Genomic DNA, 23266 nt, shown 5'->3' with positions numbered 1-23266 from the left:
AGTTACTTAACCATTCTGTGCCTCACATGCCCCAGCTATATCTACGAGGAGAATAGCAATTCTTGTCTCATGGAGTCGCTGTGAGCATTAACGGAGATAATATAGTGAGGTATCCAGAACAGTGCCTGGCACACAGTAAGCCCTATATATGTTTTAACTGCTGTTTCTATTTAAAATTTTTTTTCCTAATTTGTCTATTTTACTTACTTTGGATCAAAAACAGAACATACAGTCATGGGGACACAGTGAAGAATGCTTGAAATGGTGCCTCTCACATTTTCTTGAGTATAAACTTGTTCTCACTGCAATAAATAGAACCAGACTTGCTTCTCCGGGGTTATAGGGCCCTTGTGTCATAAAAAGTGTTTCAAAGGAATCCCACAGGCTTGGGTTTGATCATGGTTCCACTGTAATTGCACTCTCCATGCTTATTTCAAGAGCCTCTCCACAAGTTCCATGAGCATGAGCTGTTCCTGTCTGGAAGAGGGTCACCACTGTTCCTTTCCCAAAGAAGGGGAGTCCTGTTTTGCTCCTGCTCATCGGAGCCTCCATGAAAGGGTTTTAGTAATGCACGTCCTTGCCTTTCAGGGTGGGTGGGCACATTTCCATTCCCATGAGCCAGCTGGTTTGCTGAGGTGATCCTCACTCAGCCCGAGCGCCATCTTGCCCTGGATCCCTGCTCCATGATGATCTTTCTTCAGACTTACTTTAGCTCAGCATCTTTCAATTCCCACATCTCTTCTCAGTCACTCAGCTCTCCCAATTTAGCAGTGTTAGTCACTCCTCCGAAGCAAACTCCATTCCTTTGAGTTGCTTTCTCTGCTCTGATGTTACCGTGTTTCTATACTCCCGGAACTGAGGCAGCCATCCCTTAACACGGAATGAGTTATAATTCCTTACTGAAATGCTTCTGCCAAAGGACTAAAAATGAACCTCACGAAATAATTTTTTTTTTTTTTCCCAAACGGAAATGCTCAAAGACCTCTCCTGGAAGAAAACATTAATTTAGTGTTGCCTGACTCAGTCTGGATAAAGCCATAAGAAAGCAACAATTTGCTGGTGAACAAATTATCCCTAGGCAGGCTGAGGGCTCTGATCTATTCATTCATTCATGCATGCATGCATTCATTCAATATTTATTGAGCATCTCCTATGTGCAAGGTGATACCAGGAGCTGGGAGTACCAAAAGTCGAGAAGACAGTGAGTTGAACAATAGAGAATTACCTTAGGAGGAGTGCGGGAGCACTTGTGCAAAGTGCCATGAGGAGGTTGAAGGAACAAGTCCCTGCCTTGGCACCGCATGGGGAGGGGGGGCGCCCAGGACACAGGTGTGGCTATGTTCCTTCACTGTTGTGGCTGAAACAGCTACAGACACCCCGGCTTCTAACACAGCCTCCATGATAGTTTCAGCTCAGTTGTTGGCTGCAAATCATCTATCTGTGTGGGGTAAAGAAGCTTCAAGGACACAGGAAGAAGACAAGTGGAAAACTAAATAAAGAGAAGCAGCCTCGAGTTGCTGGCAAAGAATGGAGGGAACCACATCCCAGAGAACACACTCGGGACACAGTATCAGTCATCCTTCAAAAGCAGAAGACCCTCGCTATTGGCCCTTGCACACACACATGGTGCACGGGCCTCCATTTGCATGCCTGCCACACCTGGGTCTGGCTTTCTGAGAGTCACAGTGGCGTCAGGGCTAACTGTCAATTCACGGTTAGGATAAATGTTCTGTCAGCGTCACAGCAGAGGGGGCCTCATGTCCACCGAGGCCACCAGGGTCCTCAGTCAAAGGCCAGGGGATCTGGCCATGGGGGGGCGGTCAGCAGAGCCAGGCTTGACACTTGTCTCTGCCACCAACCAGCTGTGTCCCTTTGGGCAAACTGGCTCACCTCTCTCCAGCTTAGTGTTCTGATCTGTAAGAACATTACAGAAGAGCGCCATTAATATTCCCAGTGGGAATGGGAATACTAATAATTGCTCTCTCAAGGGCTTTAGAGTACATTCACTGGGCAAGGGAGAGCCAGGCTCAGAGGTCAGCAGCACCACTAAGGTAAAGGGCATGCATTTTCACCACTGTCGATAAGTTATTCACAGCTCTCAAAAGAAGCCCCTTGTTTTCTCTGCCTCTTGAAGACCCTTTCATTCCTCCTTCCTCCCTCCCCCGTGCCAGGCTCCGTAAGCCTCCCTTCCGAGGTCTAGCTCCTAACTCCATCTGTTCCTTCTGCCTCCATCGGCTCCAGGTCACCCCCGCCCCTGGCCGTGTCTTCCAGACCCGGGACTCCTCTCCCTTAGCCAGTGAGGGTATCGGAGACCCGCCCTCATCCTATCTTTGCATCAAGCGTTGAGAACATTAACTACACACGAATTCTCCTTCCCATTTTGGAGAAAATGATTTGCATTTACTGGATTCCTGGCTCCAGGAGCGTGCCTGAGGCCAGCTGGGATCTGGCGATCAGGACGTCTGGCTTGCCCTGGGCCTCCCTCATGCACAGGGCAGGAGGAAGAGCATTGCCATGGACCCCCGGGCTCTGTCACTGGCAAGTGGCTTCCCCCCTGTCTGGGCCTCTCGGTCCTGCCTCCTGTAAAATGCAGCCAGGCCAGGGACTCCTACGTCCTCCAGCCAAGACCTTAGTGATTCTCTGAAGCTCCCCTTCCTGACATTCACGCAACTGAACGACGAGGTGTTCAAACATGTTGTCAGCATCTGTGCAGGAGGTTCAAGCTGGCAGCTCCAAGTCCCTTGGCTCCAGCCGGTCCATCCGGGGCTGTGCATGCCTGCTTCTGGAGTGTCCTGAATTACTGTGGCAAATGCTTTCACAAGGCTTGACTTGGGCAGACCCAACTTATTGTATATACTTCACATTCATTCATATCACAGACATGTGGAAGTACATTGGCTCCGGATTTCCTGTACGTGGAGGAGGCTTTCAAAGAAATCACATTTCACGAATACCACTCTTCTTATTATATTGCTTCTTCCCTCAGCAACTCCTAGGCACCTACTGCTTCTCACAACGGCTCTTTGAGGGCGGGGAACCCATGGCCAGTGTGTAAAGGTCCCTGAGACGCTGAGTGCCTTGACGGCAATTAGAAAGAAACCCCAGGTAGCTTGCCCTCGGGAGTGCTATAATTTAAATTTTGGGCCACAAGGGATAGCCAGTTAGTCTCTGCAGGGAGAGCTTATTACTCAAACCAGCCTCATCCTAATCTGAGGACCCACTAGGGTGCCCTCCCTTCCTGGTTTGCCTGGGGATTTCCTGTGTTTGACACTGAAAGTTCCCAGGAAGCCTTCGGTCCTGGGTAAACCAGAACAGAACCACTGTTCTGAACCGCCCTCAGAGTGGGTGCCCTAATAACCAGGGTCCTCAAATTTCCATGGGTATAAGAATCATCACGTGTGATGATTAAAACCGCAGACTTCTGGGGTGGGTGATTCTGGTTCAAGTATCTTCCTGAGCACACCAAGAAACACTGGTAGCAACTCATTGTATGTTTACCATCACTGCTCTTTTGTCACTTGGCTATCAGTGGTTTTTGAGAGTTCCGGGGAGCTTTTAAAAAAATACTAATGCCTGAACTTGACCCAAATCAATTAAATCAGAATCTCTTAGGGTGCAGTCAGGGCATTGGGATTGTATTTTTAAAGCCCTCTCTCACACCAGGAGACCAGCTAGTAGCAGACATGATGGGCATTATTTACCCTCGGATCCACAGTGCCTAAACCCTCAGCTGCACCTGGTTGCAACCCCTGCACCTCCCACCATTTCCCCTCCTGCTATAATACAGGAAGAATACTGTCAACCGAAAAAAGAGGCTGAGCCAATAAAAACCAAAGCATTTCTTTAGGGTCTCAGAATTGCAGTTTGGGGAACACAGATATGGGCAGCAAACCAAATAGTCTGCTCACCCTAGGGTGAGCATTTGGGAACAAAATCAAGCATTTTTAAAGACAAAAGGGAATGCCTGTATACGCTGTTTAAGAAGAATTTTGATGGGCGTTGGTGGCAGAATATCACAGCTGAGGGGGCCTGTTGCTGGTGACTTGTCGCTAAGGCTGTCACTAAGCAAAATCTCTTAGTATAGAAAGTTGCAGGCTGAGTTCTTGGAATATCATATGTGGTTGGGCCCAGTTCAAAAGTTCATGGTCCTACTGGGTGAGGATGTGCCTATGTCCCATCTCTTTAACGGGCCTTCCAGCTCCATTTTATTTTAAAGATTTTATTTATTTATTTGAGAGAGAGAGAATGAGAGAGAGAGAGCGAGAGAGAGCACGTGAGAAGGGGGAGGGTCAGAAGGAGAAGCAGACTTCCTGCTGAGCAGGGAGCCTGATGCGGGACTCGATCCTGCGACTCCAGGATCTTGACCTGAGCCGAAGGCAGTCGCTTAACCAACTGAGCCACCCAGGCGCCCTCCAACTCCATTTTAAAGCCCCTCGACGGGTGCCTGGGTGGCTCAGTTGGTTAAGCGACTGCCTTCGGCTCAGGTCATGATCCTGGAGTCCCGGAATCGAGTCCCACATCGGGCTCCCTGCTCAGCTGGGAGTCTGCTTCTCCCTCTGACCCTCTTCCCTCTCGTGCTCTCTATCTCTCATTCTCTCTCTCTCTCAAATAAATAAATAAAATTAAAAAAAAAAAGCCCCTTGACATAAGTGACCCCATTTCATTTCACCTATCACAATACTTGGGAGTATTTTTCCAGCGAGCTGGCAATGTCTACTGAATGTGAGGATGATATCACTTCTAGGTACCAACATAAAGAAATTTCAGATCAGTGCATAGGAGATATGTACAAGGATGTTAACTGTAGCTTTGATTAGAATGGCGAGAAACTGGGGCGCTTGGGTGGCTCAGTCGTTAAGCGTCTGCCTTCGGCTCAGGTCGTGATCCCAGGGTCCTGGGATCGAGCCCCACATCGGGCTCCCTGCTCTGCGGGGAAGCCTGCTTCTCCCTCTCCTACTCCCCCTGCTTGTGTTCCCTCTCTCGCTATCTCTCCGTCAAATAAATAAAAAATCTTAAAAAAAAAAAAAAAAGAATGGCGAGAAACTGGAAACAGTCTAAATGTCCAACTCAGGAAACTGGATGAATCAAGTGTGATGGTGTGTGTGTGTGTATATGTGTGTGTGTGTGTGTATTTATTTGTCCAGTGGAATACTATACTGCCCTGAAAACGAGAGAATCTGGGCCACATATACCAACATTGGAAGAAAGGGACCATAAGATTTTTTCTTAAGGTAAAGGCTACTATGACCAGCTTCTCAGAGACCAAGAGGCTTCACCTTGGCAGGACGACTGTCTTGTTTCAGAGGGTTCTCCTGGGCTTTCCTATGGCAGCAATAAAAGAACGTTGCACAGCATAGAAGCCTCATGCCAGCTGGTAGAGCTTATTTTGCCTATTCTGAGAAAACTAGAATATACTGGAATATACCAAATATACCAAAATTCCTTATGGTATAGAGAGGAATCCCGTAAGAATTAGGTAGCTCTTTCCAATTGTAAAGTATCTGCGTTGCAATGCAGAAGCTGCACGGACAGACATTTTAGTCCCCGTTCCCAAATTGCTGTTAAACAGGGACAAAGTCCAGTGCTGGTTCTTTCTCTCTCATCCATCAGCCCTCTCGCCATCCACACACAGCAATAAACCCATTAGAAATGCACATGTTACCATGAGCCCCGGATTTCAAGGTTGTTAATCCCATTTGGCTTTTCTAGGTTGCCGACGATGTTTATTTTCCAAAGGGGTCACAGAGCATACCTGGTCCTAGTTTGGCCACAGCATAGAGGAGGTCGTAGTTGAGCACTGGCGTGGCGTCGCTGATGGGCTGCCAGCCAACGGGAGGAGATGCCGGGGGTGAGATGAGGAATTGTTTGGCGGGCTGCGGTGGTGCCAAATGCAGCTTGTCACCGTCTGTCTCTGGAGTCTGAACCTTTCAAACAGAGGAGAAACGAAGACACAGGATTCATTAGGGTCTCAGATGGGCCGTGTTGGGACCCGAAGATGCAGAATCTCATTTTCAGCCTGTGACAAAGGAACCAGTGAAGGAGGCTATGAAAATAATCACTGCTTACCATCCACCAGATGCTCAGTTATCCTATCTCATCCTTAAAACTGTGGATCTCGACTTGTAGCATGCATGGTGATTATCTGGACAGCTTCCAAAAGCAGAGTGGAGCCCCACTCCTGGAGCGTCTGATTCAGCAGAGCTGGAGTGGGGCCCAGGAATCTGCATTGTGAGCAAGTACCCACATGAGGGTGAGGCTGTTGGTCCCCAGACTCCTTGCTCCCTTTCTTTCCTCTCTCTCTCTCATTCTTTTGGGGGTAATCTTCCCATCATAGGAAATGAAGCATTCTAACGGAAACAATCAGTGGCATGGAGGACACATCCAGTGTGGTGCAATCACCACTTCTGCCTAGAGGCAAAGCATCTGTATTGCCCCAAAGGAAACCCTGTGCTCATTCAACAGTTACTACCATGTTTGCCTCTAGTCAGACCCTGGCAACCACCAATCTGCTTTCTGTCTCTATGATTTGCCTGTTCTGGACATTTCCCAGAAACGGAATCAGAATATGTGACCGTTTCGTGTCTAGCTTCTTTTCCTTCGCATATTTACGGGGTTCATCCATGTCAGAGCACACACCGGTACTTCAGCCCTTTTCATGGTTTTGTAACATTCCAATGAGTGATGGGCCATGATTTGTTTATCTGTTCATCTAATGATGCACATTTGGCTTGTTTCTACCTTTTGGCTAGTGTGCATAGTACCACCATGAATATATGTGTACAGGTATTTTTTTGAGGTCTAATTTTTTTAAGGGATTCTTTTTTTAAGTTTTTTTTGACAGAGAGAGACACAGCGAGAGAGGGAACACAAGCAGGGGGAGTGGGAGAGGGAGAAGCAGGCTCCCCACGGAGCAGGGAGCCCCGTATGGGGCTCGATCCCAGGACCCTGGGATCATGACCTGAGCTGAAGGCAGACACTTAACGACTGAACCATCCAGGCGCCCTTTGGGATCTATTTTCAAGTCTTTTAGATATATACCTAGGAGTGGGTATTTGCTGGGTCAGATGGTAACTCTCTGTTTGTAAAGAAACAAGTGGGGTTTCAGTAGATAAAAACAGGTTTTTACACATAGTTACTAGAAGCATGGGATTCAAACATGGGTCTGAGACCAAAGTCTAAATTCTTCTTTTTTAGATTTAATTTAATTGTGATAAGAACATTTAACAAGAGATCTGCCCTCTTTTTTCTTTAAAGGATTTTATTTATTTATTTGAGGGAGAGAGAGAGAGAGAGCACACAAGCAGGGGGAGGGGGAGGAAGAAGCAGGTTCCCTGCTGAGCAGGGGGCTCCATCCCAGGACCCCCGGGATCATGACCTGAGCTGAAGGCAGGCACTTAACTGACTAAGCCACCCAGGACCCCCCAAAGATCTACCCTCTTAACAAATGTTTAAGTCTACAGTATATTATTGTTGACTGTAGGTACAGTGTTGTACAGTAGATCTCTAAAGTATATTCATCTTCTTTAATTGAAATTTTATACCTGTTGATTAGTAACTCATCATTTTCTCCTCTTCCTAGTCCCTGGCAACTACCATTCTACTCTTTGGTTCTATGAATTTTAGGATTTTAGATCCCTCAAATAAGTGGAATCATGCAATATTTGTCTTTCTGTGGCCAGCTTATTTCACTTAGCCTCATGTCCTCAAGGTTTATCCATATTGCAGAATGTCCATACTGTCCAAAGCAATCTACAGGTTTAATACAACCCTTACCAAAATCCCAATGGCTTTTTTTTACAGAAATAGTAAAAAACAATTCTAAAATTCATATAGAACCACAAAAGTCCATAAATAGCCAAATAAATCTTGAGAAAGAAGATCACACTTCCTGATTTAAAAATATATTACAAAGCTAGAGTAAGCAAGATAGTATGGTACTGGCATTAAGACAGACATATAGACCAATGGACATATAGAATAGAGAGCTCAGAAATGAATCCACACATATAGGGTCAAGTGACCTTCAACAAGGGTGCTAAAAGTACACAATGAGGAAAAGATAGTCTCTTCAACAAATGGTGTTGGGAAAACTGGATATGCACATACAAAAGAATGAAACTGAAACCTTCTCTTACACCATATACAAAAATTAACTCAAAATGGGTTAAAGACTCAAAACATAAGACCTGAAACTTCAAAAATCCTAGAAGAAAATATAGTGGAAAGCTTCATAACACTGGCCTTGATAATGTTTTCATAGATATGACACCAAAAGCACAAGCAGGACTACAACAAACCAAGTCTTCTGCACAGCAAAAGAAATATCAACAAAGTGAAAAGGCAATCTGCGAATGGGAGAAAATATTTATAAATCATATAGAGGATAGGTTAATCTCCTTATCCATGTATAGGATAAAGAGTTAAGGAACTCCTTAACTCCAAGAAAAAAAATCCCCAAAACAACAAAAAAACCCCAAAATTAAACCTAATAACTCAGTTAAAAATGATCTAAAGACTCAAATAGACATTTCTCCAAAGAAGATACATAAATGGCCAACAGGTATATGAAAAAATATTTAGGCCACCAAGCACCAGGAAAATGCAAATCAAAACCACAGTAAGATATAACCTCACACCTGTCAGGATGGGTATTATCAAAATCCAATAAATAAATAAAAGACAACAAGTGTTGGCAAGGATGTGGAAAAATTGGAACCCTTGTATACTGTTGGTGGGAATGCATAATGATGCAGCCACTATAGAAAACAAAATGGAGGTTCCTCCAAAAAATAAAAGAGAACCACCATCTGAGCAATTCCACTTCTGGGTATTAATCCAAAATAATTGAAATCAGGCTTCTGAAGAAATATTAACACTCTTGTGTTCACTGCAGCACTATTCATAATAATGTGGGAATGACATAAATGTCCATCGACAGATGAATGGGTAAAGAGAATGTGTCATCTACATACAATGGAATACTAATCAGCCTTAAAAAGAAGCAAAGTCTATGTTTTTTCACTGTGCCATCTTTGTAGAGTTCAAAGATGGGAACAATGCTTACTGACCAACAAGAGATGAATCAAGATATCTGATGATGAAGGGAAGACACTGATGGAACTAATATTAGGACACTGATTTTCTTTTTTTTTTTTTTAAGATTTTATTTATTTACTTGTCAGAGAGAGAGAGAGAGAGAGCAAGCACAAGCAGGGAGCCTGATATGGGACTCAATCCCAGGACCCTGCGGCTCATGATCTGAGCCAAAGGCAGAGGCTTAACCGACTGAGCCCCCAGGCGCCCCTAGGACATTGATTTTCTATTGCTGTGGACTTTGTGAGTCTTGCCAAGAAGTGCCCATCCCCTTTTGGAAAGCTAGTATTTCTGGATGAAATAAAACACAAAACTGATTTCCATCTGTTTGTCATGCTTTCTCATGAATAGGAGTCATTGGAAAGGTATACAGTCCACTAAAACTAGGATATAACTGAAATTTTATCACAACCCTGCTAGGAAGTTTAAGAGTAGTTGTGAATAGACCATTCTTACTACAACCACCAGCTGGTGTTTACTGTGCATTTACCAAATGCCAGGCACTTGAACACACAATAGTTCATTTAATCCTCCCAGCAATAGTCTGGGGTTTGTATCATCCTGCTCCTTTTACAGGTGAGGAAACTGAGGCCCACTGAAAGTATGCAACTTGCCCAGGTGAGAGCCCAGGCTGTCAGCCTGCTTTCTAAACCTCTGTGATGTCCCTGCCTGGGAATCTATGGTGTAGGTTTATTTCTCCATGAACTAATTATAGACTACAAACCAGCCTGAAAGTAGAAAGGGCTCCATTTACATTTTTTAAAAAGCAAAAGATAATAGGGGTGCCTGGATGGCTCAGTCGTTAGGTGCCTGCCTCCGGCTCAGGTCATGATCCTGGGGTCCTGGGATCGAGCCCCACGTCGGGCTCCCTGCTCCGCGGGAGGCCTGCTTCTCCCTCTCCCACTCCCCCTGCTTGTGTTCCCTCTCTCGCTGTGTTTCTCTCTGTCAAATAAATAAATAAATAAAATCTTTAAAAAAAAAAAAGCAAAAGATAGTGTAGAGCAAGAATTACCTTACCTGTGCAAAGTAGAGTTTTAATTTTTTCCCTCTGAACTGGGTTTCATGAAGCTCTATCCTGGCTCGGGCTGCAGATTTGGGATTGCTGAAGTTTATTCGGACACGTCTGAAACTCTTAAACAGCTGGAACGTCACGCAGTCATCGTAAGTCCGAAACAGACCCTCAAATTTTTCCTGATTAAGAAAAAAAAAAAAAACAGAGGAAAATCCATTGGTCATGTATCTTGCACGATGCCTGATCTGACACAAATTAAGTAAGTAACTAAGTAAATAAATAGGCTGTTCTCAACATAAAACAGAACTAATTGTGCAGGACTGTTGAATCACAGATCTGTACCTCTGAAACAAATAATGCAATATATATTAAGAAAAAAAAGAAGAAGATAGCAGGAGGGGAAGAATGAAGGGGAGTAAATCGGAGGGGGAGACGAACCATGAGACAATGGACTCTGAAAAACAAACTGAGGGTTTTAGAGGGGAGGGGGGTGGGGGGATGGGTTAGCCTGGTGTTGGGTATTAAAGAGGGCACATTCTGCGTGGAGCACTGGGTGCTATGCACAAACAATGAATCATGGAACACTACATCACAAACTCATGATGTAATGCATGGTGATTAACATAACAATAATAAAAAATTTAAAGGAAAAAAACAGAACACTAGTAATGTATTTTTTTATTTTAAAATCAATTAATTAACGTATAGTGTATTATTAGTTTCAGATGTAGAGGTCAGATGTAGAGGTCAGGTGCATACACACTCAGTGCTCATTCCATCCCGTGCCCTCCTTATTGCCCATCACCCACTTACCCCCCCCCCAGCCACCTCCCCTCTAGCAACCCTCAGTTTGTTTCCTATAGTTAAGAGTCTCTTATGGTTTGTCTCCCCCTCTGATTTCGTCTTAGTAATGTCTTTTTTTTTTTCATCTGTTGGTCTGTTACCAGGTGTTAAACATGCTTGTGGATTCAGTGGAAGGATTCATAACCTGCGTCCTGAGATCTGTAGAAGAGCAGCCAACGAGGTTTGAAATGCATAAAAAACCTGAAAATTATGCAAAGTGTTGAATAAGTTTCTGTGTGTATGTATTTTTTTTTTTTCTGGGGAGAGGGATCATAGTTGTCAGAAGATTCTCAAAGAAGTCCATTATTGCTGAAATATTAGAGCTATCGAGTAAAGTATGTGATAGATATTATTAGCGATTATCAATCTTGGTGGCGCTAGTTCAATGGTGCCATTTGATTAGTCCTGGTTCATGAAATGTGTGAAGGCAAAAAAAAGCGCTTAGGAATTTTTTTATCTCTTTCTCTGAAGATGCCATGTATTCCAGATGGTATACAATTTGGAAGCAGGATTCTCCTCAGTCTGGGTCCCTGAGTGGCCTCTGTGGAGCAGAAATATCTTTCACCCAACCTATAGTTGACTTTGCCTTGGCAAAGAAAAAAAAAACCCAAAATCAAAAAGCAACAAACAAACCTCTATTGCATTAAATCACTGAGATCTGGAGATTATGTTATTCCCACAGCATAACCAAACCTATTACAGTACAAGGCAATCATTTAAAAATTTTGATTCGGTACAATTTCAGCTCAACCAAACAAATCTCTATTAAATGCTCACTTTACATAAGGCATGGTCTCTAGGCTTTAGGAGGATACAGAGATGAGTATCATTATGTTCTGACTCTCAGTGGTCTAACAATCTATTGGGAGAGGCAGATACAAACACACATAAGAGAATGCCCATAAGACTGGGGAAAGGCATAAAAGGAGAAGTAGAGAATTAAATACACACACACACACACACACACACACACATATATATGTAAAACTTATATATAAATATATATTCATATATTTTTTAAAAATATGAATTTATATGTAAATATAAAATAAAAAATATATATTTATATAGATATGAACACCATCTGTCTGGTTCCTTTTAGCTTTAAAAAAGTTCTTGTTCTAAGTAACAAAACCAGTGCCTGTTAAATTACTCTATGTTCTCAGTGGAGAAAATTGCTACCAAGTAAATAACTTCTCTTTAAACCAACAAACCAACAAACCCCGATTCTTTTATTTCTACAATGAAAGGTGTATCACAAGTGTGAGTATAAGTGGGAACGAAGATGCACCAAGGAGCTGCAAGAGTCACTGAATTTTGATTTGTCAGGGACCTAAGCGATATTAACCTTTTCCTTCCTCACCTCTATCATTTTACAGATCAGGATCCTGAAGTCTGAAGAGACAAGGACCCATCATGGTCACATGGGCAGTTAGTGGCAGAGCTCCCACAAGGCCAAAGTCCTTGTGACCCTGACTATGGAGATGCTTTCCACTCTGTAAAGAATTAACACTGCTGGACTGAGACAAAGAGAGAAGTGCTGTAGCAGGAGTCAGAGAGGCGGAGCAATAAACTGACCCAAGGCTCGGGTGTGACCACATCTAGAAGAATCAGCAACGTGATGGGGGGCTGGGACATCACTGACCCCACCCAGATATTACAGAAGGCCTCCTTGTCTGTTGGGCACCCAGATGAACATGTCTTAGACCCTGAAGACCATGGCCTGTGACCCTTCCAAATGCTTGGCCCATTTTTGAGATTCCCCGGGTATGCCTGTAGTTCTTCCCATTTTTGACTCCTGTTTCTTTCTCTTTATACCCCCTCTACCCAGTCCAGAACCACAAATGATACATTCAGAGCAAGGTTTTTTTTTTTTTTTTTTTTTAAGTTTCATGACATTCCTGGAGATTTGAGGGGTTCTTTCTCCCCTTTTCTTATTCTTAGTCCCCTTTCCCTCTCAAGAACAAAACAAGAATCTTTCCTTGTCTGTTCCTTGGGCAGTTTTTCCTTCATCTCTCAAGCCTTGGGATCAGCCAACCCCTGGGCCTGGGGCCTCCACCACCACTCCAAGAGGGCTCATTAAGGAATTATTTCCCAACAATGTTGTGTTTTCCTGAATAGGAGTCCTGGTAAATACAATGTTTTTTGGTTCCTCACAATGACAGTATTCTCAGCTGGTCATATCACGGTTGATGATTTCATTAATATGGGGAATTTTCAGGAATGAAGGGATTAAAAGCTCATTTCTATAGAGAAATATTCATATTTCTTAGGACAATATTCTTGGGTCTTTGTAGCTCTATATTTTTCCACTGCCAGTTTCACTTCCCCACCCCCTCCCCAGGGCCTGAGCGTGGGCATGGAGACCAGCCTTGGAGGGGAGGTGTTCTTTTCCTTTGACTCTAATCCCTTGTTTGCATTTTATATTTCTTCTTTATGTCTCACATCTCAGTCGTTCAGAGCTGTTTGGCCTCAAGAGCTTGGATAAGGGGAAAAAAAAATCACGGAGTCCTGACTTTGGGCTTAGGGGAGGGCTGACAATGAATGGCCTATGTGCCCACTCCTTGGGAGGCTTTGGCAGATGTCAATAACTGAATGCAATTGTTTTCTCCGCTGATCCTCAAAAGAGGGCCCCAGGCAGCTACTGCATCAAGCTAGAGTTGGCAAGTGACAAGAACCTCTCTGATATCCCTTGTTTGGGGCTTAGGCTGATAATCAAAAGAGGTCTTTCACCAAACCTGGGGTGCAGCCCAGAGCTCAGGGGCCAGGGTTTTCACAAACTCTACAGTGATCATCATCATCGCCATCGACTGACATTTTCTCGGTCTGTCCTCTCTGCACAAGTCTTTTGGGAACTTGTAGTGGCAGGGGGCACAGCTGGCCAAGAATTGGGGATTCATCGGCCACCTCTATTTTCTTCCATTAGTGACATGATAAACATTTCATTGGCAGAGGCAACAGAACACGAGACGAAATTGGTTAGAGGCAGGTGCAGCACAGTGACCTACCCTTAGGCAACACAGCGTCCTGAACAGAGCCAGCCACAGGGGTCTCTCAGCGGCCTGTACAGCAAATCTACGCTTCCGATGTTCAGGTTGCCCCCAGACACACAGTGATACTTTGCTGTCTTCTGGCTGCCTGTTTCCTCTAGTCTGGTACCCTACAAACCCAATAAAATTCCTCATTTCCTCAACAGTTAGTTCTCTTTGTAACCACTGGTTTGAATAAAGTTCCATAGCAGTGATCTCAAATTCTGGTCTCCAGACCTCGCTACACACTTAAAAATTATGAAGAATCCTAAAGAATTTTTGTTTAGGTGGGATCCATCTACCAGTGTTTATTGTACTAGAAACTTTAAAAAATATACATTTATAAATATATATAAAGTAACAATAATAAGACCATTCTATGTTAAAATAATGTTTTTATGAAAAATTACTGTTTTCCAAAACAAGAGAGAGTTTAGTGAGATCGGCATCTTTTACATTTCTGCAAATCTCTTCAGTTTCTGATTTAATAGAAGAGACCTGAAATCTCCCATTTGTTTCTATGTTCAGTCTGTTACACTATACTGTTTTGTCTGAAGGGTGTGACTCAAAGCTGGCCTCACCCAAATATAGGGTGGGAAAAGGGAGGAGTAACTTAATAGCCTTTCAAATATTCTTTGAAATTCCTTGTGAATAGCCTTTCTTGATACTTCATCAAAACTCGACAAGTGGCAGTTTCTTAAAGTATATTACAATGTTATATCTGAAGCTATATTCAAGTAACATTTTTATTTGATTATATTAAGATCTATTTATCTATTTTGCACCTTTAATGGGTTTTTTCACCCATGCACAATTCTGAAATGGTGTACGTTGGTCACTTGAAAAATTGTGGTTCTTTGAGTTATGCAGATTTTCCAAATGTTGACATGTTTCATTACACAGTATAAAAAAATCACATTCATTAATATTATCACCTATATTATTAAAAAGTCCTTAGAAATTGGAAAGCTGTCAGATTCATGTTGTTAATATAGGTTTCCCAAAATTCTACTTTTAGCTTGAAAGTTCTTTCTTTTTTTTTTTTTTTAAAGATTTTATTTATTTGTCAGAGAGAGAGAGAGCACAAGCAGGGGGAGTGGCAGGCAGAGGGAGAAGCAGGCTCCCCATTGAGCGAGGAGCCCGATGTGGGACTTGATCCCAGGACCCTGGGATCATGACCTGAGCTGAAGGCAGACACTTAACCAACTGAGCCACCCAGGAATCCCTCTTTCCTAATCATTGGAGACAAACACTGCCAGTTATTTTCCTTGGAGTAACATGCCCATTCATTCATTTTTGGGACAATGTCTGCCAAATACCTAAGTCTGCATAACTACAGTTTGTTTGTTAGTTGTTCTTTCAAGTAAAAATGATGTTCCATGAGAAAAGTAAATGTCTAGTTCAGCTTAGAACAGCCTCCAATGTTTCCTCAAGTCAAATATTGTATTTTGGGATGCTGCAGAAGTATACTTTATGTGTTCTTCCCATTTTGTTATTCAGATTATTAAAAAGGTATATGCTCAAGGATAGAGAGTTAATAAAATTAATAAATTTTATGGCTTCCTCAGGGCCATTAATTTTTCTTTCTTACTTTCTTTTTCCTTTTTTTTTTTTTTTTTTTGTTAAGCTGTGAGTGTGTGGCTGTGAGGAATACAAGTAATACTGGTATAGTTTCCTGTGCCTGCATTGACTCAGACCCAAGTACCAGCAGTTTTAACCACCAGTGCTTTTGCACCATGGATGGAAATGTCAACACAGCTGAAGAGGAAAAGAGTGTCTTAGTCTTATTATGGAAATGGTTTTGACCTCATGGAGAATGATCTTGGGAACTTGTAGGAGTCTATAGACCATCCTTGGAGAACTGTGGTACCATAACATCTCCGAGAAAGTCAGGATTTAGTTGGCTTGGGCTGAAGACAAGAGGTCTAGTGAGACTCTTTTTTTTTTTTTTTTTTTAAAGATTTTTTATTTATTTATTTGAGAGAGAGAGAGAGAGAGAGAATGAGAGAGAAAGCACATGAGATGGGGGGAGGGTCAGAGGGAGAAGCAGACTCCCTGCTGAGCAGGGAGCCCGATGCGGGACTCGATCCCGGGACTCCAGGATCATGACCTGAGCCGAAGGCAGTTGCTTAACCAACTGAGCCACCCAGGCGCCCCTCTAGTGAGACTCTTAAGGATATAACATAATGGAAATCAAAGAAGAGCTATCACTCGAGAAAGAGTGGTGATCATCACTGAATGCTGCAGGGATGATGAAGAGAATGAAGATGGTCTTGGCCAGTGGGAGACCACTGGCGATCCTCCTGAGAGCTACTTGAACAGATGTGGAGGTGAAATACGGATTATTATGGATTGAGGGGTGAATGGAGGGGAAAAGGTGGAGAAAGATAGCCTGGCAACAAGAAAGAGGGAGCTTTCTTCAACAAGAAAGAAGGAGGTGATAAATACACGGGAAGTCAGATCACAAGATTTTTAGTGGTGCGGAGAGACACTGGTTGACGAGATGAAACTATGATTAAGGAAAGAGAGGAGACAGGAGAGAGAGGGAGTAGTGCGTGGTGGGGACAAGAAGAGGAGGCTTTAGAAAGACTTGTAGGCATTTCGTCCTGTGAGAGAGGAGCTGATAGGTCAGGATGGAGGCGTCTGGAAATGGAACAAGTAAAACTGAATGGCTTTCTCATCTCAGGGAAGTGGGAGGTAAAGGGAGACTGAGGGCTTGAGGAGCTAGAGGTAAGGAGAGAAAATGTGGATGAGTCAAAGATCAGTGTAATGGGTTGAATTATGTCCCCTCCAAAGGCTATGCTGAAGTCCCCAGTACCTCAGAATATGACCTCATCAGGAAACAACGTCACTGAAGATGTAACTTGTTAAGAGGGCGTCATACTGGAGTGGAGCCCCTAATCCAAGATGCCTGTTGTCCTCATAAGAAGGCAGCCATGGGAAGACAGAGAGACACTAGGAAAGTGTCATGTGAAGACAGAGGATTGAAGTGATGGTTCTGTAAGTCAAGGAAGGCCAAAGATTGCCGGCAGATTGCAACTACCACTAGCTAAGAAGAGATGAAGAAAGAGTCCTCTACTGGTGTCAGAGGGAGCACAGCCCACTGACACCTTGATTTTGGTGTTCTAGCCTCCAGAACGGTGAGGTAATAAATTGCTGTGACTTTAGACACTCTGTTTGTGGTAGTTTGTGGGAGCAGCCCTAGGACGCTAATGCAGGCAGTTATGCAATACTAAGGGACCAAATCAAACTCAGAATCAGATGGTTTTAATAGAGCCAGTCAATGCAGTTCTGCCATTTTCCCCCAGGTGAGTGCTAAGGGGATACCGGCTCATTCCAGAGTGGCTTGTGCAAGACAGGTGTGTATATACAACATATATGGGGGGGAGTGGAACACAACGGGGGGTGGGTAACTTGGTCTCAGACATGAACACTTTTTAAATTCCCTAACTTTGAATGTATTTGCTTTTCTTGAGCAGTCTGGAAATTGTGGAGACCCGAATGGATGGACTGCTACAAATGAAAGTGTGCATTGCTTTACTTGGAGAAGCTCATTGCAGTTTTCCTTTAATCTTCTTCATCTCTGTTATTATTATTTGTTCATTTGTGTATTATTTATGCTGCACATTCTTTTTTTTTTTTTTTTTTTTTGACAGAGAGCTAGAGCATGAGCACAAGCAGGGCGAGCGGAAGGCGGAGGGAGAAGCTGACTCCTCGCTGAGCAGGGAGCCAGACTTGGGACTCGATCCCAGGACCCTGGGATCATGACCTGAGCAGAAGGCAGATGCTTAACTGGCTGAGCCACCCAGACACCCCGTGCCCCACATTTTTAAAAAGATTCAAACATGGCTTATGAAGATATATAAGAACAAAATAAAATAGAAACTGAGTATAGAAATAAAGGAGGAAAACAAGGGTAGAAATGTAAATTGGAGCCAAGAAGGTCTAGTTATTCTTTTCACATGAGGAGTCTACGTTATGAAAGATTTACGATAACAGCCCTTCTGACAGGACGCCTTCCTGAAAACCGGAAAAGCTTCTCATGGGGTCTTCAACATGGGCCATGCGTGGGCCAACATTTTGCTTCTAATCTTTCTCAAAGCTAACACGATACGGCATTCCTCACCAGAGACACAATCCTCTCAGGGTCCTGAGGGTAAACATGAGCCTGGTCTTAAAACCAGGCAGGTGGATCTGTCCAGAGTCTTCACCAAGAAGCTCCAGTGATGTGAAGAACACTGTCCTCAGAAATTACGCAGGTGAACCATTATAGTTTCCAAACAAAATGGAAGCGACTGGGACGCCTGGGTGGCTCAGTTCGTTAAGCGTCTGCCTTCAGCTCAGATCACAATCCCAGGGTCTGGGATCGAGTCCTGCATCGGGCTCCTTGCTCAGCGGGGAGCCTGCTTCTCCCTCTCCCTCCACCTCTCTCCCTGCTTGTGCTCTCTCTCTCTCTCTCTCTGACAAGTGAATAAATAAAATCTTTTTAAAAAATGGAAGCGACCTTTGTTTTGTAAACTTAGGAAGACTTAGGAAGTGCTCAATGTATTCTACTCGATTGGCTGTTACAAAACCCCAAGGTATTTTGTAGAAAGAATATTAGAATACTAAAATATTGCTTTCCGTTTAACTCCAAGCCAGACTGGCTGCACATAAACAATTTTGTTATGTCACTGAATGCTCACTTTTCTGGACAGACTGTCTGAGGGAGAGTTGAGATTGTTATTGTCTTTGAATAACACATGAATCATCTGGAAGTTAATGACCTCCACAAAGTCACTCAACTACCAGGTTAGCAAAACCAGAACCAGTAAGCTCAAGTCGTTTAGATGACGTAAGTGTCACTGAGAACATGCAGACAAGTGAGCAGTCTGAAAAATGAGAGTAAGAAAGCCAGCCTTGTCAATCTGAAGGAAGAGTGCTATCCTTGAAGATCCCACTGCTAGGGAAGCCCGATGCTGCCTTCATCCGCATTCCAAACAATGCTGTATGCCTTTATGTATGCTTCAATTTTTCTCACTTACAATCCCTTTGGGTATAAATTATCTTAAGAAGAAATTCAGCTTCTCTCAAAATCACGGGGCTCTCATCGGGCAGATAATACCTCCCAGAACTTGCTGAGGAATGAGACAATTCATTTCGGTTTATCACCTCTCAATGGGTTCCACTGACAAGTCCTGCGCAAATCCCATGTTTAGGGATCACATTGGATTTTGCAGGCCGCTCGGGAGGGCCTCCTATCAGAAGGACTGCTGTTGATAATCTGCCATAATGCAGACCGCTTCAGCGAAAGGGACAGTAGGAGTGCAGAGGGGGATTTGTACATCTGGATTTTTAACCTGTCAGGATTTCTCAGGCCAGGCAGATTGGTATGAGATCATGCTTTGTTTCTTTTGTGGTCCTGATGTTAACCAAATAGAAAATCACGATGAAAAGGAGGTTCTCACCCCTTCTTCACTGATAAAAGAAGTGGACAGACCTCGTGTCACGTGACTGCTTTGGGAGAAGAGAATTAGCTGGTACAGGCACAAAAGCCTTTCTCCCTTCTCAGCGGAGTCCTTGTGAGAGACAAAGATCTAAAACTCAGCTCCAAACTCTAAAAGGACCCACTTTGCCCTAAAACCTCATCCGCTGCTTCTCCCAGCAGAGTGCTTCTCAGGGTCTGCGTCCCAGTCTGTCCGTTCATTCCCACCCTCAAAGCCCACGGTGGCTGGGTAACATTTCTATGCGAGAGCTCACGTTCACTCCGTTCCAGTGAAGGAAGTCTCCATTTCCCTGATTTCACTGTGCTGCCACCCACACATTCAGAACTGGAAAGACAAACCCCCCGAAACTCCTCTAAGCCAAGAAAATGCGCAGGGGCTACAAACTGGAATGATCCTTGAATGGCGGTCAACTTCAACTCTGTGGAGCTTAAAGTTTTGATGATGTGGGACACCCTCTTTGGGCAAAATAATGCAAAGGAGGTACCAAAATGGAATATTTTTTAATGAGGACAAAAAATTCATAAGAAATAGGTTTTGTAAATTTTACAAAAAAAATATATGACCCTGTGAAACACATTGTCAGGGCCCTGCTAGGGCCTGGGTATAGGCCCATGCAAAGAGGACCTTAAAGCTGAAACTTCACTCAATTTCCAGGAAATATGCCTAAGAGAATGACAAGAATATTGTGCCATCACAAAGGAGTCTGGAGTCCAGGTGTACAAGATGGCTAAAACAACTATGATGCTGGTATCACTCTCAGCTGATGAGGACCCTTTCCTTCGACGTTTGAATCGCCAGAATGAAAGCCAAGAAACTCGAATCTGGAGAGTTTCAGTACGTGGATCACAGACATGGCTGAGGCTGTCCCTGCCACACACACCAGACAGAACCCATTTTGTAAATACCTAAGATGGAGGCCAGAGGAGCCAATAAGCTGGATGCTTGGAACCTGTCCCAGCAACTGTTCAATAAAGGATGACGAGTGCTTGATGATGACTCAGATAGAAACCTCCCAGAGGCACTGTCTGTGTGCCTAGGACCTTGGCTGGGTCTAACTCTGCGCAGCAAATGCCCACTCTTTGGGCGAGTGAGACCCTTGTAGCACCTGAACCCAGGGCTGGTTCTGGTGGGTCACCCTGCCCCTACCAAGAGTGCCCAGGGGGTATGGATCCTCTCTGTACCAAGCAAGATACCATCTGTGGATGCCTACATGCTCCCTGCCTGCCGCAGGATGCTTGTAAGCATCCCAAGGGGTCTCTGAATACCTAGGGAAGAGCGGAAGGGGGCAGTCCCACATGTATTAGGGGTGGGGAGGGGGTAAACGAGGCAAACTCCAGACCTCTGAGAGAGTAATTTGAGCACAGATCTCTGTTACATGCTGCAAACTGGACATATCTGCATGCTTTTAAATACAAAGGAAGATCTAATGACCCTTTTATAGCTGCCCCATTTCAGTGCACACTATCAAAAAAAAAAAAAAAGGCTGCCTTGGTTCAGGGCATTTCCTGAGGGCGAATGACAGCTTTATCCTTCTCTGGGCCATCAACTCCTCTTCTTTGGTCATTAATCTGCAAGAGCGCCTATGGCTGTCCCCAGCCCTGACTAGATACAAGCTCTAATTGTGCATGTGTAATTGATGAAATGCACAGCGTCCTTTATAGCTTGTAAGACCAGGAATTGCATTTTAAATTCATTTAGATATCGTTTTATCTATTCGATAAAGCATAAAGCCATGTTACTAGCACAGACTCTAGAGCCACACTCCCTAGTTAAAATCCTGAACCCAGGATTTGTGCAACCTTGAGCAATTGACTGATCTATTTGACACCTCAGCTTCCATCTCTGTAAAATGGGACTAGAAGAATAACAGCCTCTATGTTATAGGGCTTTCCCGAATATCAAGTGAATTAGTCTATTTTAATCACTTAGGAAGGCACTAAGCACAGGTGTGTGTGTAAGCTGGTACTGTTACGTATACCAGATTGGAAGAAGAACAATGTTTTGAAGAAAAACAATTCACATGTCTATATTTGGCCTGCTAGCCCTAAATGCGCAAATCTCCCTATATCCAGATCAAGATCTATACTTACTACCCGTATCTAATCCTTACAGACTGTAAGGAGCAATTATAGGAATGCCCAGAGTAATATTTCATATAAAGTTAGGACTAATTATACTAGTATGATTTTACTGATGTTATTATCTACTCAAGTCACTGAGTCCAAATTAACCATCATGATTTCTTTCTTGGATGCTAAGCTTTAAAAGTTTTCTCTCCAAAAACAGCATGGTAAAGTCAATAATTCTAAGGAGGTATCAAAAGGGTAATTGGTGTCAACTGTTCCCTTTGGAGATCCCGTGCCATCAGCAGGGGCCGGGCCTCAGAGAGATAGTAAGCCCATGACAAAGGCGTCACCACCAGAAGCGTTTGAAGTTCAGATACATAAGAGATTCATGAAGCCCCTCGCACCTGGCTCCTTTTGCCTCTGTCACACACTTCAACTACCTTTTAGACAAGCCCATCTCCAGAACTCTATTCCCCACCTTCAACTGTTCCCTGAACATTTCCTTAGAGATATCCAATAGGTACCGTAAACTTAATAGCTCCAAAGCCGAATTCTCTGCTGGGGCCTCTAAATCTGCTACCCCTTTCTCTCCACGAATGGCCTCCACCTACCCAACTGCTCAAGCCTGGAAGCTGTGGGTCACCTGGTCTTTTCCCTCTCCCTCCTCCTCACATCCTGCCCACATCCCTCCCACATCCTACCACTTAACAAGCCCCGTGTTCTTCCAACCCTTCACCCTTCCACCAAGTCTCGGCTATTAACGGCACCAGGTCTCTCTAGACTCAACTCTGAAAGTGCGCCTCAAGAGAGGTCTTTCTAAAAGACAACATCCTGATTATACAGTTCTATAAAATCCTTCAATCGCTTCACATGGCTTTTAGAATATAGCTTGGCTTAGCACTGAAGGCCCTTTATAAAACGGCCATCACTCACCCCACGAAGCTTATATTCTACCCCTTTCCTAACCCATCTCCTGTATGCCAGCCAAACTCCCACTCACAGCCTCCCAAGGCAGGCGATTCTGTATCTCCAGGCCCTCTCTCACTTGCTCCTTCTTCTGCCAGTGACACCCTTTTCCTTTGGGGAACTTTTACCCTCATATTCCTTTTGTCTAGTTTTATTGAAATATACTTGGCCCATTTAACCTGGCACAATTCGAAGGTGTCCAACGTAATGACGTGAGATATGTATAGACCGGGAAATGAAAGATCACCATAATACATTTAGTTAAAATAGATCACCTCAACCAGTTACCAAGTTCTTTTCTTGTGAGGAGAATTTTTAAGATCTACTCCCTTAGCAACTTTCAAATATACAATATACAGTGTTGTTAACTACCATCATTGTGCCATACATTACACCCTATCAGGTAACTTCTGACGGTTTCCCGAGCTCTAGCTAAGGTGTTGTTTCTGAGAAATCCCTCCCGAATCCTGCGGAGGTTAAGACATTCTTCCACTGTGCCCCTAACAACACAGTGATCTAGTTAGTGAAGGTAACTGCTTCCTCCCTAACTAGAAACTTCAAGGGCAGAAATGGTGTCATTTTTACCCTTGTTGTCCTTTTCACATGCATGCATTACTGAGTGCCAACTGTGTACCATGCAGGACCCCTGCGCTATGGGAAGGACTCTCTTGGTAATGAATGAACAAGGCAATGTGGAGAGAACAGACCTCCCTCCTCCCCCATGCTTTTTGGTGTAACTTCTCTTTTCTTCCAAGTCACCCTTCAATAAAA

The 23266-nt window shown here is 43.8% G+C and overlaps 1 protein-coding gene across 2 annotated transcripts in view; it reads right to left on the bottom strand.

The window, feature by feature from the left end:
• Positions 1–23266, bottom strand: part of RCAN2 (regulator of calcineurin 2) — a 266392-nt gene that overhangs the window by 15374 nt on the left and 227752 nt on the right. For both annotated transcript variants that reach the window (XM_028097869.2, XM_028097870.2), the window contains 2 exons: positions 10111–10284; positions 5753–5924 (listed from right to left, as the gene is read on the bottom strand). In XM_028097869.2, coding sequence (XP_027953670.1) covers positions 5753–5924; positions 10111–10284 — 346 coding nt within the window. The remainder of the gene's footprint in view (positions 1–5752; positions 5925–10110; positions 10285–23266) is intronic.

This window comes from Eumetopias jubatus, unplaced genomic scaffold (genome assembly GCF_037043125.1).
Source record: "Eumetopias jubatus isolate StellerSeaLion01/CBP00866 unplaced genomic scaffold, mEumJub1_p1.0 scaffold_6, whole genome shotgun sequence".
In the NCBI taxonomy this organism is placed as follows: Eukaryota; Metazoa; Chordata; class Mammalia; order Carnivora; family Otariidae; genus Eumetopias; species Eumetopias jubatus.
Note: the sequence above shows the minus strand (reverse complement) of the source record. Positions and strands in the feature narration are given on the sequence as shown.